The 18,709-nt window shown below is 41.5% G+C and overlaps 2 protein-coding genes and 1 long non-coding RNA gene across 3 annotated transcripts in view; all 3 read right to left on the bottom strand.

Moving 5' to 3' along the window:
- The window catches only part of prmt3 (protein arginine methyltransferase 3), a 41,158-nt gene extending 38,196 nt beyond the window's left edge, over positions 1 to 2,962 (bottom strand). Inside the window, exons 1-7 of the mRNA XM_062549655.1 lie at positions 2,869 to 2,962; positions 2,454 to 2,571; positions 2,141 to 2,223; positions 2,007 to 2,056; positions 1,803 to 1,911; positions 1,524 to 1,680; positions 19 to 163 (exon numbers count right to left, since the gene is read on the bottom strand). Of these exons, the coding sequence (XP_062405639.1) occupies positions 19 to 163; positions 1,524 to 1,680; positions 1,803 to 1,911; positions 2,007 to 2,056; positions 2,141 to 2,223; positions 2,454 to 2,571; positions 2,869 to 2,944 (738 nt within the window). The 5' untranslated portion in view covers positions 2,945 to 2,962. The remainder of the gene's footprint in view (positions 1 to 18; positions 164 to 1,523; positions 1,681 to 1,802; positions 1,912 to 2,006; positions 2,057 to 2,140; positions 2,224 to 2,453; positions 2,572 to 2,868) is intronic.
- A 7,998-nt stretch (positions 2,963 to 10,960) lies between these two features.
- On the bottom strand, positions 10,961 to 12,044 carry LOC134095891 (uncharacterized). The gene is made up of 2 exons (XR_009940641.1): positions 11,729 to 12,044; positions 10,961 to 11,111 (listed from the first exon to the last, which is right to left on the bottom strand). It is a non-coding gene; the product is annotated as an uncharacterized LOC134095891 (long non-coding RNA).
- A 3,543-nt stretch (positions 12,045 to 15,587) lies between these two features.
- htatip2 (HIV-1 Tat interactive protein 2) lies at positions 15,588 to 18,493 on the bottom strand. The gene is made up of 6 exons (XM_062549847.1): positions 18,317 to 18,493; positions 17,674 to 17,857; positions 17,482 to 17,589; positions 17,065 to 17,202; positions 16,328 to 16,389; positions 15,588 to 16,136 (listed from the first exon to the last, which is right to left on the bottom strand). The coding sequence occupies exons 1-6, from the start codon at positions 18,430 to 18,432 to the stop codon at positions 15,920 to 15,922; spliced, it is 825 nt and encodes a 274-aa protein (XP_062405831.1). The 5' UTR covers positions 18,433 to 18,493; the 3' UTR covers positions 15,588 to 15,919.
- Between the last annotated feature and the right edge of the window lie 216 nt (positions 18,494 to 18,709).

The following is an 18,709-nucleotide window of genomic DNA, read 5'->3' as shown; positions in this document are numbered from 1 at the left end:
TGGGGCTGGCAGACGTACCTTGAGCATCTCTTCATGGATGCTGTAGTGGCCGTAGGAGCTGAAGTAGGCTTCGTCCTCATCCTCCCTCAGCTCAGCGATGGCCCCGCCGGCCAAAGAGCTGCGGCTGGTGTCTGCGTTCAACACCAAGCCCTGGGCCAGGAGCCTGTGCACGCACGTGCAAGCACACCACACACAACACACACACAGTCACGACACATATATAGCCTGGACACTCTTCTTTGCAACCCCCCCACTCCCACCCCCACCCATTCACTCTCAGTTACTGCAGTGGAATTTTACCCCTGGTTCAACTTTTCCACTCTCCTCCCCTACTTTCATTGCACCCATCTGTATTTCAAGACTCTATGCTACCCTCTGCTGGTAAAAAGGCCAAACAACCTAAGAGGATAAATCTGTCAACTTGAGCTCTCCTTTGGGAGAGTTTGAATCAATGTGTGCAGAGTGAAGAAAAACTCCTTCCGAGTAACTCTAAAGAAGATATAAAGTATTACAAAACTACAACGCTAGCAAGTATTCTAATAGGGTTGATTTGGTAGATCCCAATAACTATTTTTGCTGGACGATTCATTGTCCTAAAAAATATTATCATAAACAATATTATTGTAATTTTAGACCATTTTATGCTATCCACAAAATAATGCAATTGCAAGGCCTTCCTCCACCTACAACTGCACTTTTTTGATCCCAGTTCATAAAAATGGATTTAATGGTGATGTTTAAGATTAAGCTATTTCATTTCAGATGCTTCTATTGGCTCTGGCTCATTGCATATGTTTTGAAATAAAAGTTAATAAAGTAACTTTTGTTCATTTGATATCCAATCAAGATACACTGATAACAATAGCTTTACATTGTTCATTTGGACTCTATAACAGTATAGTAATTTTAATCACATGATAAAATACGCAATTAACTGCAATTAACAATTGAAATTCAGCGATTAATCTCAATTTTAAAATTGTGAGACCCAAAAATTGTCTACCAATAAATCTGCAAATGTTTCCATAAATGCCTGAGAAATTCATATGGCTCTGATTAATGTGTAACCACTGCTGTATTCAAGACCTCCACCTTGTAATCATAATACTATGCTAATGTCCCATGCTGTGTCTTGCACTTACATAAGAATCAGAGGGAAAAAAGTTTATTAATATTTAGTCTTCTGGTGGAATATGTGTAGCCTGACTCCTGTCTACGCACTTCTGCTCAATTTCATTTCCCTTCAGTACTCTGTCTGGCATACTTGATCCACTTTTGTTTACTCTGGCAAGTGCACCTTCGCCCAATCAGCAAAAAGAGGGCCTTCCCGAGGCCGATTACGTTTAATTTTCAAGCCTATCATTATCATTAACAGACGTTATTATCTAACGTTATTACCAAACGTTAGTGATTGAACTCCAATGATTTCAAATTTCAGACAAGCATCCACAAACCAGGAAACAAACGTTTGTGAATGGATCTATCTAGGCCAGACTCTCTGTGAAGACTCTTGAAGAGCTTACTTGAGCTTGTGCAGGTCCTCCATGGCTCTGGCCAGTGCTTCCTCCGAGCGCACAGCTCTCTCCTCCGCCTGCTGGGCTCTTCGCAACAGGTCTGCTGTCTGGCCACCACAAGACTGGCCCACCACCATCGCCTCCACGCCACACAGCTCCTCCAGGTCTGAGACAGATGGAGGCACACAGACACACAGACACATGATGGAGAGATTCACTTATGGGAGGGCTGCACAGCAGAAATGTCGGAGTTGCCCATAATCCACTAGCTACAGAATCTGTACATACCAATCTGGAGTAATGGATCGTCTGGGAGAGCAGGTCGCATGTAATCGTCGCTGTCCCAAGGAAAGACTCCATTGTCTGAACTCTGCAATAACTTTTCTGCTGTGCACTTCTGCAGTGAGACAGTATTGCATAGTTTTAAACCATTCCCATTAAAAAGGAAGTACTGTAATTACCCATAACAATCACAATGTGCCATCACCTTACCTCTGATCTTATGTAATTTATCATCTTTATGTAGCCATAATCATCCAGCCCTGCCAAAAGAGGTTTATGAAATTATGGTATGGTAAAAAGTCATTATCGACGAGTCAACATATCCAACAAAAATGCTTACTTACTGAATTTCTTCACCAATTCTGGAATGTTTACACAGTGTTCGGACAAACAATGTTGAAGTGTAGCTGCCATGGAATTCAGTGATCTAAAGAAAAAAAAAGTGAAACATTTGGTTTTCTGTTAAAGCAACTTCCACCTCTTTTTTCCATTCAAATTAGGTGGCTATGGCATAGATTCGGAGAGCTTCTTATTCATGCAGACAACATTACATGCTGATCTGACACAACTAGCGTCACCTGACAGCGAAAACAAACAAGTGCAAAAGGCAAAAACGTTAAAAAAAACTCGTTAGTAGACACATTTAACATAACCAACCTGTCACAAAATAAGCAAACAAATGAAGCATCAGAGTTCTCCGCCATCCATTCCCACTGCTCATCATCCTCACTGTCTGACAGATCAGGCACTTCTTCTCCGGCTCCTCCTTGGTGGTCTGGGACAAAAAAAGCAACGCTAATTGCATCTACCAGCAAACACATCTTCAGATGTTATAACCTTAAGCATCGAGTAAGTTTAACCACTGTGGTTGAAATAATTCAGCGTTTACTTAGCCACTTTAGAATGATGGCTAACTGGCTGAGCCTTATACTGGAGCATCGCCACAGTAAAACATTAAAGTAGTCTATCGTTAGGAAACCCTGAATGACAATAGCTTCAGTTTATCAATCACATCTGAAATATCTTGCTGATGAAGACAAACACACCCATACGTGACAACCCATAAACTTACTTATTTCACGTGTATCTGTGTATTCCGCCATGCTGTCGGCTTGGGTTCGCCTGTGAAGTTTTTGTTTCCGGGTCATGGAGGTTCGAATCAGCAGTTCAATTTTTAGCCGTAGGAGATCGCTGCGTAACCACAGAATGTCTAGTAGTCCATAATCATAGACATACGTCTATGTCTATAATAAAGTAGCCTAGTAGTAGTTAGCCTGGCAAGCCGTAGTTGTAGTATAAAAATAATATTATGAATAATTGCTTTTCAGTTTCAATTCCACAACTTTTTGAAAATTTTTGCAGTTTTTCAAAATGTGATCAGACAATTTGCCATTTGTGATGCTTCCTGTGTATGTGACTACTTTCAGTTTGCATGTTTGTTCTTGACTTGGCCAAACAAAATGGATTATTTCTATGAGGGTATAATTGGTGCAAAAGTCACGAGCACATTTAACTGGAGATTTCGCATTCGTACACTAAAGTCACACATGTGTAACCGTACATTTGAAGTTGTACATATTTTTTTCATACCTTGTTAACACAAAATAGGGCTACGGGTTCACGAATCCGTTTTACAAGTTCACAAAACCGTTTTACAGATACACGAATTCTCACCTGTGCATCACAAGTTACTGGCCTCATCCCCTCGAGACTTTTGCCCCACTTACACTGCAACGATTGGGGCAAAACACATTCGCACATCCGTGTTTCATAATCTGAGAACATGCACAACATTCGTGCACTTGCAAACCGTAAATTTGAAGTTGTACATATTTTTTTCATATGTTGTTAACACAACAGAGGGCTACAGGTGCACAAGTCCGTTTTGTATGGAGTTTCGTTTGTGCCAAAATGTTCAAACAATACTTTTTCTAATTCAAACAAAAATCAATTAATCAAAATATCAAATACAAAATCTAAACAAAAAAAAATAAAGTCGAAAAAAAAAATCTAAACTCGCAAACAAATTATTTGTGTAGTTGCAAAAAAAACTGTTTGAATAACTTGTCTTTTGGTTTACAATAACAACAATCATTTGCAGCGACATCATTCGTTTGTTTGCTCCTGGCTTTTTTCAGTTTCGATTCTGGCTCTCGCGTTTGCGCTGCCTGTTTCTTTGCTTGCGATTCTGGCACAAACTTCACATGTGGGTGGGTGTCTGTGGGGTGCATTCCTATTGGCTGATGCCGTTGACTGACAGCTTTACTATGGATTCAAGCGCAAGAGCTACCCACCTCCCCCCCTCCCCAGTAGGTAGTGGTGCAACGCTCTTTTTGGCCACTATGTACAGGTATATGGGATGTGGCGCTATTGAGCACAGTATGTCAACCGCCATATGAAGAAGAAGAAGATATTGACCACAGTAAGTTCCGTGGAGCTAGCTACACCAAAGCCATCGATGGGCTACACGCGTTATGGACTCAAAACAATGGGGTTTCCTCACTACTCATTAACCCAAGGTAAGAAGTGTAATCTAATTTGTTATGGGTCTAATTTTCACGTTTATGTGGGATGTTATGGCGTAGTTGTTACAATACTGACGCTGGTTTAAGGTATCAGATGGCTATCTTAGCATCGTAGGTTTGTCCACATACAAACGAGGCTTTTGATGAAATGTCGCACTACAGTAGCCTAAATTATGAATTCATACCATGTATTTATTTGTTCAGAAGTATATTGTTAATGTCCTCGCGTTATATAAGCGTATGTGTCCGATTATGTCATGAAATATCGCTATGTTGTCAACGGTAGTCTAGCATAGTATGAGCGCGATGGTGCGATCTATCTGTGGTCAGTTCATCAATGGCCCTGGCGATCTCTGGAGGTCCACTCTTTGTGAACGTTTGGAGACCACAGACATAATATAACCTTAGTTAGAGTATTGGTTCATTTGCCTGAGAAAGACCCAAGGGTCGAAACGTGTTTTGTAAACATGGGAGCTCAAGCAGTGTTGCCAACGTTACCTTCTTCTGTTACATCTCCCCAGGAAATGTTATTAAGCACTGTGACCAGCTCTGTCTTTTGATTAGCACATGTAATTTGTCTTTTGCTTGTGCTTGTGTGTTTGTGCAGAACAACTCATCGTGATGGAGCACCTGTACTCCCTGATACAGCAGGATCTGAGGGGATTCCTCAGACAGGACGCAGATGTGGATTGACAACATCCTGCAGTTTGAACTGTTCAACCGACCTCTTCTCTGTCCCATACATACCACACAGTCTTTGGTCAACCTCTGCTTCATTGCCATCACAACCATCGGCCCCTGTTTCATCTGCAGCACAACACAGCACAGCTGACGGCCTCTTCTCCATCTGCAGCACAGCACCACACACCAGACAGAGTCCGCTGCGTCTTTCACACACCTGGTGGATCCTATTGTGTGCCTCACATACCTGAGAGACTCTGCTCCACAGTACCTGCAGGCTCTGCCCTGCCCCACCCCTCGCACACCCGATGGACCTAGCTGTGTCCCTCACATACACAATGCGCTGTACCCCATCCCTCACACGGCCGATGGACCTAGCTGTGTCCCTCACATACACAATGCGCTGTACCCCATCCCTCACACACCCGATGGATCTAGCTGTGTCCCTCACATACACAATGCGCTGTACCCCATCCCTCACACACCCGATGGATCTAGCTGTGTCCCTCACATACACAATGCGCTGTACCCCATCCCTCACACACCCGATGGATCTAGCTGTGTCCCTCACATACACAATGCGCTGTACCCCATCCCTCACACACCCAACAGACCCTGTTGTGTCTCTAACAAACACAGCAGGCTTTGCCCAGCCCCTCAGGGTGGCTCTGAAATCTGTGGCTTTCACACTCCCAACAGACGCTGCTCTCTCCCTCACACACCCGGCTGGCTCTGCCCGGTCCGTTGCACACCTGCAGACTTCCAGCCGCCACAAACCCAGCTCACCCTTCTCCTGCTGTGTCCTTTACAAACCAAAAAACGCAGCTGTGCTCCGCACATGACTAGCTGACTCTGCCTGGTCCCTTGCACACCCAGTGGACGTGGACACTGTTGTGACTGTTGATATTGCTGTTATTGTTGATATACATAGGTTTCTCATTTGCCAACTATACTGGCTGCGCGCGCATCCGAGAGGCAGAAAATGCCAAGCTACATTATAAAGTTACCAAGTAGTTGGATGTTAAGAATGGTAAGCTTATATGCTATGATTAATTAAGCAATGAAAAAGTGATGTTACCTTCCAAAAAAATGTATTTATTCAGTCAGAGTTCCCAAAAGTACAGTTTGATGATGGTATTGACAAACATAGCACATCAGTTATGAAACCATGCTGTGTGATGGATGTATATCAGGTTTATGTAACAACAGGCCACATTTAATTTTATGTGTTTGACTTCATGGCGGGCCACATGAAACAGAGCAGAGGGCTGCATGTGGCCCCTTACCTGGGCCTTAGTTTGCCCACCCCTGTTGTAGTAGCATGTCAATAAATTAGTTTATCCAATCATATGAAAGGAGTTTTGACAAGGCCCTGCCTTCTGAAATACATTTCAATGGAGTAGTTCCAGATGAATGTGAGGAGCTAGGTGGAACGAAATTCAAGTGGTGAGTCAGGTTAACATACAGTAAGTAGTATGTAAAATAATTCAATTTTATTGTCCTTTATTCAAAACAACACTTATTCTAATAAAGTTAAACTGCAGGATGTTGTCAATCCACATCTGCGTCCTGTCTGAGGAATCCCCTCAGATCCTGCTGTATCATGGAGTACAGGTGCTCCATCACGATGAGTTGTTCTGCACAAACACACAAGCACAAGCAAAAGACAAATTACATGTACTAATCAAAAGACAGAGCTGGTCACAGTGCTTAATAACATTTCCTGGGGAGATGTAACAGAAGAAGGTAACGTTGGCAACACTGCTTGAGCTCCCATGTTTACAAAAAGTAACGTTTCGACCCTTGGGTCTTTCTCAGGCAAATGAACCAATACTCTAACTAAGGTTATACTATGTCTGTGGTCTCCAAACGTTCACAAAGAGTGGACCTCCAGTGATCGCTAGGGCCATTGATGAACTGACCACAGATAGATCGCACCATGGCGCTCATACTATGCTAGACTACCGTTGACAACATAGCGATATTTCATGACATAATCGGACACATACGCTTATATAACGCGAGGACATTAACAATATACTTCTGAACAAATAAATACATGGTATGAATTCATAATTTAGGCTACTGTAGTGCGACATTTCATCAAAAGCCTCGTTTGTATGTGGACAAACCTACGATGCTAAGATAGCCATCTGATGCCTTAAAACCAGCGTCAGTATTGTAACAACTACGCCATAACATCCCACATAAACGTGAAAATTAGACCCATAACAAATTAGATTACACTTCTTACCTTGGGTTAATGAGTAGTGAGGAAACCCCATTGTTTTGAGTCCATAACGCGTGTAGCCCATCGATGGCTTTGGTGTAGCTAGCTCCACTGAACTTACTGTGGTCAATATCTTCTTCTTCTTCATATGGCGGTTGACATACTGTGCTCAATAGCGCCACATCGCATATACCTGTACATAGTGGCCAAAAAGAGCGTTGCACCACTACCTACTGGGGAGGGGGGGAGGTGGGTAGCTCTTGCGCTTGAATCCATAGTAAAGCTGTCAGTCAAAACGCATCAGCCAATAGGAATGCACCCCACAGACACCCACCCACATGTGAAGTTTGTGCCAGAATCGCAAGCAAAGAAACAGGCAGCGCAAACGCGAGAGCCAGAATCGAAACTGAAAAAGCCAGGAGCAAACAAACGAATGATGTCGCTGCAAATGATTGTTGTTATTGTAAACCAAAAGACAAGTTATTCAAACAGTTTTTTTTGCAACTACACAAATAATTTGTTTGCGAGTTTAGATTTTTTTTTTTCGACTTTATTTTTTTTTGTTTAGATTTTGTATTTGATATTTTGATTAATTGATTTTTGTTTGAATTAGAAAAAGTATTGTTTGAACATTTTGGCACAAACGAAACTCCATAGTTTTGCAGGTTTACAGATCCGTTCTACAGATACACGAATCCTATCCTGTGCATCACAGATCCTGGCCTCATCCCCTCGACACTTTTGCCCCATATACACTGCAATGTTTGGGGCAAAACACATTCGCACACCTGTGTTTCATAATCTGAGAACATTCACAACATTTGTGCATTTGTAAATCCAAACGTGAACTAATGCAACATAAGTTGTGCATCTGTGATATATTTTCTCATTCATAAAACTTGCACGGCTACAAGTCAATCCATACAAGTGCTTGAGTCTACATCTGCGAGTTTCCGTTGCTGTTTTCCGGGGACGAATACTTTTGCACCAATTATACCACCTAGCTATGGAGTTTCGTTTGTGCCAAAATGTTCAAACAATACTTTTTCTAATTCAAACAAAAATCAATTAATCAAAATACCAAATACAAAATCTAAACAAAAAAAATAAAGTCGAAAAAAAAAATCTAAACTCGCAAACAAATTATTTGTGTAGTTGCAAAAAAAAACTGTTTGAATAACTTGTCTTTTGGTTTACAATAACAACAGTCATTTGCAGCGACATCATTCGTTTGTTTGCTCCTGGCTTTTTCAGTTTCGATTCTGGCTCTCGCGTTTGCGCTGCCTGTTTCTTTGCTTGCGATTCTGGCACAAACTTCACATGTGGGTGGGTGTCTGTGGGGTGCATTCCTATTGGCTGATGCGTTTTGACTGACAGCTTTACTATGGATTCAAGCGCAAGAGCTACCCACCTCCCCCCCAGGTAGTGGTGCAACGCTCTTTTTGGCCACTATGTACAGGTATATTCGATGTGGCGCTATTGAGCACAGTATGTCAACCGCCATATGAAGAAGAAGAAGATATTGACCACAGTAAGTAGTTCCGTGGAGCTAGCTACACCAAAGCCATCGATGGGCTACACGCGTTATGGACTCAAAACAATGGGTTTTCCTCACTACTCATTAACCCAAGGTAAGAAGTGTAATCTAATTTGTTATGGGTCTAATTTTCACGTTTATGTGGGATGTTATGGCGTAGTTGTTACAATACTGACGCTGGTTTTAAGGTATCAGATGGCTATCTTAGCATCGTAGGTTTGTCCACATACAAACGAGGCTTTTGATGAAATGTCGCACTACAGTAGCCTAAATTATGAATTCATACCATGTATTTATTTGTTCAGAAGTATATTGTTAATGTCCTCGCGTTATATAAGCGTATGTGTCCGATTATGTCATGAAATATCGCTATGTTGTCAACGGTAGTCTAGCATAGTATGAGCGCGATGGTGCGATCTATCTGTGGTCAGTTCATCAATGGCCCTGGCGATCTCTGGAGGTCCACTCTTTGTGAACGTTTGGAGACCACAGACATAGTGTAACCTTAGTTAGAGTATTGGTTCATTTGCCTGAGAAAGACCCAAGGGTCGAAACGTTACTTTTTGTAAACATGGGAGCTCAAGCAGTGTTGCCAACGTTACCTTCTTCTGTTACATCTCCCCAGGAAATGTTATTAAGCACTGTGACCAGCTCTGTCTTTTGATTAGTACATGTCTCATGTCTTTTGCTTGTGCTTGTGTGCTTGTGCAGAACAACTCATCGTGATGGAGCACCTGTACTCCCTGATACAGCAGGATCTGAGGGGATTCCTCAGACAGGACGCAGATGTGGATTGACAACATCCTGCAGTTTGACCTGTTCAACCGACCTCTTCTCTGTCCCATACACACCACACAGTCTTTGGTCAACCTCTGCTTCATTGCCATCACAACCATCGGTCCCTGTTTCATCTGCAGCACAACACAGCACAGCTGACGGCCTCTTCTCCATCTGCAGCACAGCACCACACACCAGACAGAGTCCGCTGCGTCTTTCACACACCTGGTGGATCCTATTGTGTGCCTCACATACCTGAGAGACTCTGCTCCACAGTACCTGCAGGCTCTGCCCTGCCCCACCCCTCGCACACCCGATGGACCTAGCTGTGTCCCTCACATACACAATGCGCTGTACCCCATCCCTCACACACCCGATGGATCTAGCTGTGTCCCTCACATACACAATGCGCTGTACCCCATCCCTCACACACCCAACAGATCCTGTTGTGTCTCTAACACACAGAGCAGGCTTTGCCCAGCCCCTCAGGGTGGCTCTGAAATCTGTGGCTTTCACACTCCCAACAGACGCTGCTCTCTCCCTCACACACCCGGCTGGCTCTGCCCGGTCCGTTGCACACCTGCAGACTTCCAGCCGCCACAAACCCAGCTCACCCTTCTCCTGCTGTGTCCTTTACAAACCAAAAAACACAGCTATGCTCCGCACATGACTAGCTGACTCTGCCTGGTCCCTTGCACACCCAGTGGACGTGGACACTGTTGTGACTGTTGATATTGCTGTTATTGTTGATATATATAGGTTTCTCGTTTACCAACTATACTGGCTGCGCGCGCATCCGAGAGGCAGAAAATGCCAAGCTACATTAGAAAGTTACCAAGTAGTTGGATGTTAAGAATGGTAAGCTTATATGCTATGATTAATTAAGCAATGAAAAAGTGATGTTACCTTCCAAAAAAAATGTTTTATTCAGTCAGAGTTCCCAAAAGTACAGCTTGATGATGGTATTGACAAACATACTGGGAAGGCAGAGCGCCGAAACGCGTCTGTGTGAATAAATGGTGATTGCTTATGCATAGTGCGGCCTGTTCTCTTGTTTTCATTGACAAACATAGCACATCAGTTATGAAACCATGCTGTGTGATGGATGTATATCAGGTTTATGTAACAACAGGCCACATTTAATTTTATGTGTTTGACTTCATGGCGGGCCACATGAAACAGAGCAGAGGGCCGCATGTGGCCCCTGGGCCTTAGTTTGCCCACCCCTGTTGTAGTAGCATGTCAATAAATTAGTTTATCCAATCATATGAAAGGTGTTTTGACAAGGCCCTGCCTTCTGAAATACATTTCCAATGGAGTAGTTCCAGATGAATGTGAGGAGCTAGGTGGAACGAAATTCAAGTGGTGAGTCAGGTTAACATACAGTAAGTAGTATGTAGTAAGTAGTAAGTAGTACAATTTTATTGTTCTTTATTCAAAACAACACTTATTCTAATAAAGTTAAACTGCAGGATGTTGTCAATCCACATCTGCGTCCTGTCTGAGGAATCCCCTCAGATCCTGCTGTATCAGGGAGTACAGGTGCTCCATCACGATGAGTTGTTCTGCACAAACACACAAGCACAAGCAAAAGACAAATTACATGTACTAATCAAAAGACAGAGCTGGTCACAGTGCTTAATAACATTTCCTGGGGAGATGTAACAGAAGAAGGTAACGTTGGCAACACTGCTTGAGCTCCCATGTTTACAAAAAGTAACGTTTCGACCCTTGGGTCTTTCTCAGGCAAATGAACCAATACTCTAACTAAGGTTACACTATGTCTGTGGTCTCCAAACGTTCACAAAGAGTGGACCTCCAGAGATCGCCAGGGCCATTGATGAACTGACCACAGATAGATCGCACCATCGCGCTCATACTATGCTAGACTACCGTTGACAACATAGCGATATTTCATGACATAATCGGACACATACGCTTATATAACGCGAGGACATTAACAATATACTTCTGAACAAATAAATACATGGTATGAATTCATAATTTAGGCTACTGTAGTGCGACATTTCATCAAAAGCCTCGTTTGTATGTGGACAAACCTACGATGCTAAGATAGCCATCTGATACCTTAAAACCAGCGTCAGTATTGTAACAACTACGCCATAACATCCCACATAAACGTGAAAATTAGACCCATAACAAATTAGATTACACTTCTTACCTTGGGTTAATGAGTAGTGAGGAAAACCCATTGTTTTGAGTCCATAACGCGTGTAGCCCATCGATGGCTTTGGTGTAGCTAGCTCCACGGAACTACTTACTGTGGTCAATATCTTCTTCTTCTTCATATGGCGGTTGACATACTGTGCTCAATAGCGCCACATCGCATATACCTGTACATAGTGGCCAAAAAGAGCGTTGCACCACTACCTGGGGGGGAGGTGGGTAGCTCTTGCGCTTGAATCCATAGTAAAGCTGTCAGTCAAAACGCATCAGCCAATAGGAATGCACCCCACAGACACCCACCCACATGTGAAGTTTGTGCCAGAAGCAAAGAAACAGGCAGCGCAAACGCGAGAGCCAGAATCGAAACTGAAAAAGCCAGGAGCAAACAAACGAATGATGTCGCTGCAAATGACTGTTGTTATTGTAAACCAAAAGACAAGTTATTCAAACAGTTTTTTTTTGCAACTACACAAATAATTTGTTTGCGAGTTTAGATTTTTTTTTTCGACTTTATTTTTTTTGTTTAGATTTTGTATTTGGTATTTTGATTAATTGATTTTTGTTTGAATTTGAAAAAGTATTGTTTGAACTTTTTGGCACAAACGAAACTCCATAAATGAACCTGTCAAAATGGTCTAGTTTTATTTTAGTTATAGAAATTGGCTACCGTTGTGAGTAGAACGCTATAGTCAACTCCTCTACAGAAAACAACTCTATTTAGGCATGCAAAAAAAAAGAAGTGGGATAACTTTGGATAAGATTCGAACTGCCAATCTGAAAGTATCAAAGTTATGCATTTACCCGCTACCCTACACGAATTCTAACAAAGCACGATGAACTAGGCTACTAATATTTGTCCATCTTCTGGTTGCTAGGTGACGGTAAACAAACTCGTAATTCTTGATTTTGCTTACAAACGGACGGTTTTACCCGTTCACTGAACAAGTTTATGGGAATTTAGCACCACGTTTCCATCAAAAAGATTGTTTTTACACATCCTAACTTGTTAGATTTAGGTAGGCCATCCCATCTGTTTCTGCACGCATTAGGCTACAGGTTTGTGTGCAAATAAGAAAATGCCTCCATTCCACTATTTAGGCTACACCCGGGTGCAAATAATCACTACGAAATGTTTTCTCACTCTGTGAAAAGAAAATCTACAAATTGTGCGTCCTTGTCCTTTATATTGATGAGGAAACAAGCGGAGGTTATAGGCTATATGAGCAGGGATGTGGGCGCGATCCAGATCCGGCCGCCTTGTTTTGTTTTCGATGTTCGATGTTCTCTGTGTGCACAAGTACAAATCTGTTTTGCACATCGCTAGGTGGTATAATTGGTGCAAAAGTATTCGTCCCCGGAAAACAGCAACGGAAACTCGCAGATGTAGACTCAAGCACTTGTATGGATTGACTTGTAGCCGTGCAAGTTTTATGAATGAGAAAATATATCACAGATGCACAACTTATGTTGCATTAGTTCACGTTTGGGTTTACAAATGCACAAATGTTGTGAATGTTCTCAGATTATGAAACACAGGTGTGCGAATGTGTTTTGCCCCAAACATTGCAGTGTATATGGGGCAAAAGTGTCGAGGGGATGAGGCCAGGATCTGTGATGCACAGGATAGGATTCGTGTATCTGTAGAACGGATCTGTAAACCTGCAAAACGGACTTGTGCACCTGTAGCCCTCTGTTGTGTTAACAACGTATGAAAAAAATATGTACAACTTCAAATTTACGGTTTGCAAGTGCACGAATGTTGTGAATGTTCTCAGATTATGAAACACGGATGTGCGAATGTGTTTTGCCCCAATCGTTGCAGTGTAAGTGGGGCAAAAGTCTCGAGGGGATGAGGCCAGTAACTTGTGATGCACAGGTGAGAATTCGTGTATCTGTAAAACGGTTTTGTGAACTTGTAAAACGGATTCGTGAACCCGTAGCCCTATTTTGTGTTAACAAGGTATGAAAAAAATATGTACAACTTCAAATGTACGGTTACACATGTGTGACTTCAGTGTACGAATGCGAAATCTCCAGTTAAATGTGCTCGTGACTTTTGCACCAATTATACCCTCATATATTTCCTATACTCTGGTAGTAGTGTTCATTGTAGAAGTAGGTAACACTTTATTTTAATGTGTCGCTGTTAGAGTGTACCTACGGATTAGTGGTACAACCTGTGTTACAACATGTACTAGCATGTAGGCCTACTAACATTGTACTTGCATTATGTATTTGTTGGTACCTACATACAGTTGTTATATTGTAATACTGAGTGCTTTTACAAAACTAAGCCAATTTGCCAACATTTGTCATCAGAGGCAAAGGGCTGACCTGAGACCTGCTGGATGGGGTAAATCTGGTCATGATAGATTTAATATACAAACCATTCTTAGCTCCAGTCAAGGCCTCATTGTCCTCAGTGTACATGTAACAGCTGCACTGCTACACCTTTATTACTTCTTGATACAGTGGAATAAACCTGTTAAGTGTACCAGGCAGTTACTTACTGAGCTGACTGGAGCTAAGAATGGTTTGTATATCAAATATCATGACCAGATTTACCCCACCCAGCAGGTCTCAGGTCAGCCCTTTGCCTCTGATGAAAAATGTAAAAGCACTCAATGTAACAACTATATGTAAGTATCCACAAATACATAATGCAGGTAGCCTACAATCATAGACATAGAACGCATTCTATGTCTATGGGTACAATGATAGTACATGCTAGTACATGTTGTAACACAGGTTGTACCACTGTACCTAATTAGGTAGGTACACTGTAACAGCGACACATTAAAATAAAGTGTTACCGTAGAAGTATGTATTGTTAAGGTCTACTTTGCAATGTAGCCTAGCTTTAATTTTATTGTCATAATCTAAGTCACTTACACATACAACCAAAATCTGTGCAATATATGAAAACAACTGAAAGCCACTAAAACTTGAATGACGGGATCTCATGAAAAATAGAGATCATTGAACTACAGTACCTGAAAAAAGTCCAAGGATTATAATGTTGGCGCCACACCTACAGTGCACACAAACTGACCTTTACACACACTCATGACAAACGCAAGCTACTGCAGAGTGCAACACCAGCCACCTGAGCAGACCTTCGTTTCTCACCTTTGAACACCCATCATACACATGATGTCTGATATCTGACATCACATTTTAATGGCAGGCATGTACACCACTTTTTAAAGGTGTGAAGTGGTCAAGATTGGATCCTGGAGCTACAGGCTATAACCCCAGTCAACGGCGAACAGTAATTATTAAAGAGGCATCTCCTTGTGAGTTGTCTCTATGGTCCCTCCCTGACACACACTATTTGTCTTGTATAGCAAATGTCATATGAGCATTTACTCACATATGACTATATACCGATGTCAGGTGTGACATGTCAATCCCCAAGATAATTTATCACCCAATGCTAAATGACTGTCATGAGTATGGTCTATGTATACAACTCAGAATTTAATACAGTTTAGCACTGCATTGTGCGCGCGCGCACACACACACACACACACACACACACACACACACACACACACACACACACACACACACACACACACACACACACACACACACACACACACACACACACACAATATAAATTGCTTGTTATAATATACAATGATTGTGCAGCTTCCTTGCTGGGCACTGCTGAAAATCACCCCTTTGCTGCAACCTACAAACAGTTCCCATTGTGAGCCACATCTCAATCATGTCTGTAATATGATGGTCATTTTGTGACAGCATCTCTAAGAGAGCAGCAACATGATAGCAGCAGCATGAGATGCCTAGCAGTATAGCGGAAATGAATACTGAATGCATGAACTCAGTGGTGCAATATTACAAAGTCTTTATTAACCAAATGAAAATTCAGGTAACACACTGATGTTTTGTATTGTCCAAGGTTTAGCTGCCATGTGATATTAGTGGCAGTGTATATACTGTACAGTATGTATGCAAACAGTGGTAGTCAAATGATATCAATTACATGGCAATATATGAATCTCTTTCTCTTTCTCTTCAGTTTTTCAAGTGCAATGGATTGAAATCATCATATATAAATATATTTGTATTCCCTTTCACCAACATACAAAGTGCACATCATGCCTTAGGCACAGATGTTATAACTAAAAAAGTTTAACTGTCATAAATACAACAACTTCTTTCATTTCTGCCCCAGTTTCCCAAGGTCATAAATTGCCTTGTTCTCCAGGATTTCTACCTTCTTCTCTTCCTGGATAACAGTATTGGCCAACATGGCCCTGGCGACTGATGTGATCGGAATCGACATTGCGGTCGGAAACACACTAGAGAACGCCCCAAGGAACTTCCTTGCCATCCATTCCGTTGGTCTACTCTCTTGTCTATCCACCAGGAGAACTCTGGAAAAACATTCAATGTTCAGAAAATGATTTGCTATGGTGGAATATAGCATGAAGGTAAATGTTGTCAAGTATGATCAAATGCATAGAATATAATATGTTATTCAATCAAGTCTAAAATACCACTATAGTCCAAATAGTTTTATCTCTAAGAAATTTGATTTCACAATGGAGTGAATAAGCTAACTTACGCAGGTCGGTAGATGGAATAGCGCTCAAAGTCCAATTTCTCAATATCAGCCTCTACCTGTCCCTGTTAAAAGAAGCAAACAAAAATTGCATTACCAAATATAAAAACCAGATATAAGGAAATGCATCCATCTTAGTCATTAGGCTCAGAGTTACATTATTTCTGCTATTATTTCCAGAACAGTAGTGATAATAACAGACATCAAACACATTCCAGCTGTAATAATCATGAAAGGTTAGACAACTGTGCACCTACACAACATAAACAGTAACATCATCATTCTGGGTAATTTCCCCTTATGTGTGAAACCAAAGGCTGTGCCTGCCACCTCAGGCATCAAGGTACCAGCGATGAACTTTGTTTCAGATAGCCGAGTAAGATAGCAACACAAAAGACTGTTGCCAAGTTACCGAGGAGTCGACAGCTGATTTAATAATAGGTGGGAGTTGACGCTGAGGCTGGTTGAACGTAGCATTGAAGAATACGTGTAAGCTGCCTTCACAATTTGGCACAACAAAAGTATCTTAGAAACCAGAATTTCATACAAATATTTGATTGAGGCATGCTTAGAAGGCAGAATTTTTTTTTCTGTTCGGGACACAGTCATAATGTACAATAGGGAATACTAAATACTATTTCTAGAAGGTGAAAATCAGCTAAACCACTCAAGTAAAATATCTGTTTTATGACTTAAGTAATTTTAGATCTAAGCACTAGCTGCTATGGTCAGAAACAGACCTTGACTTTGAGGTATAGGAAGCCACTTGTTTTGTCCGCGCCTTTTGATGACACAAGATTGAAGTGAGAGCAGCCTCCTGCCTTAGCGAGCTCTGCTGATTTGAGAACGTAGTCATGGTCTACACGAATGAAACCTTCCTGAAACATTACATAGATTATTTTCACATAGGAGTCATTCTGTGTCAAATCAGACAGAATCCAGGAAAATGCTTGCCACAGCAACTCAGATTTTCTGTTTACATGTTTAGGCCCCAAAACGAATTGTTAAATGTCAAAGTGTTCATATTTTTTTGTCCCCCGCATGCCATTAAACTGTAACTTTGTATTGTATGAGTCTGCAAATACAATGCAAATCAAATGCATAAGTCAAAATTCAAACTGTCAAAATCACACATGAAAAGGAAATGACAAACTCACTGTCCCAGCTTTAGCTTTGGTTGTTCCCAGACAACAATATCCCACATCATAGCCTTGAAATGCTGCAGCATAGTCATCCAACTTCTCGAAGTCAACAACTTCCTGAACCTGCAAGAAGATATGGAGGTCCAATCAAACTACACTCATTTTTGATATGTCACATATCATGTTTAAAATGGGCCTTTACATTACCACATTCTCAAAGGCTTTATCTTCAAATGTTAGCTGCCGTCTACCGATGAGTGTGATTCTGGAGAATAGTTTTCTTTCCACAATTTCTGTGAGCAGTGCTTTTCCTGATTCCCCAGAGGCACCAAGAATAAAACAGCTTTTATTTTTTCCTCTAAAGGTGTCTTGTAAGGTATTCATGTCCATGCTGAAAATGAAAACAAATAGTCACATTTAGTTTGAGTTTGGTACAGACAGTCAATTTAGAAAACAAACAGCATAAGTATATCCTACTCAGTTTTCCTAGAACAGATATTCTAGGTTTCTATTATTACTGCTGCAATATTGAGATGCCAAAAGCTTCACATTCTAAATGCACCGTCATCATGACGAGGCAAATCATTGTTATGATCATCCATAGACTGTAAAAGTGATCATCATACAAGTTGCCAAGTCCGACCGACCGGAGGAAATTCTTTGACACAAAAATGTAACACGGATACATTTGTTCGGTTATTTTAAAGCGATTAGATTGTAGCATAAGTTATATACGTTCTCAAGACTTTGGTAAAAGACAACTATGGTGATCAACCTCTGGTCCCATGCCTCTCAGTTAGATGCTAGCTCAAAAATTGCAGCTGGGTAGCGTCTTTAACATTATGCTTACCTTGAAACATCAATGGATTCTGAATGTTCTAAAATCTGTAAAGCGACGGCTATTAAAACCACTAAAAGGGCTATAAAACAAGACACTCTACCACAATTGCTCTCTAACACTATCATCACCTCCAATCAAACGGGACAGGTCAAACATGAGATAGCCAACTCCCATTCATGGAAAACCGACTTCCTGGTTAGTGCGCCTCAGCGTTTGGGCATGCGCAAAAAGCTTGTGTGTTTGCACTGTGCAGTCCACTGTTTCTCTCAGCTCAGCCTGGGCGATATTGTAGGCCTAGCAGCACCTTATTACCAATATGAATATCAATCAAAGTAGAGCTGAAATAAAGAGCATTAATAAATATAAATTTAAGTAGGCGTGCCAACGCCATAGATCTGGGTT

This window comes from Sardina pilchardus, chromosome 11, assembly GCF_963854185.1.
Source record: "Sardina pilchardus chromosome 11, fSarPil1.1, whole genome shotgun sequence".
In the NCBI taxonomy this organism is placed as follows: domain Eukaryota; kingdom Metazoa; phylum Chordata; class Actinopteri; order Clupeiformes; family Clupeidae; genus Sardina; species Sardina pilchardus.
The sequence above is the reverse complement of the archived record's forward strand: the minus strand, read 5'-3'. Positions and strand labels throughout refer to the sequence as shown.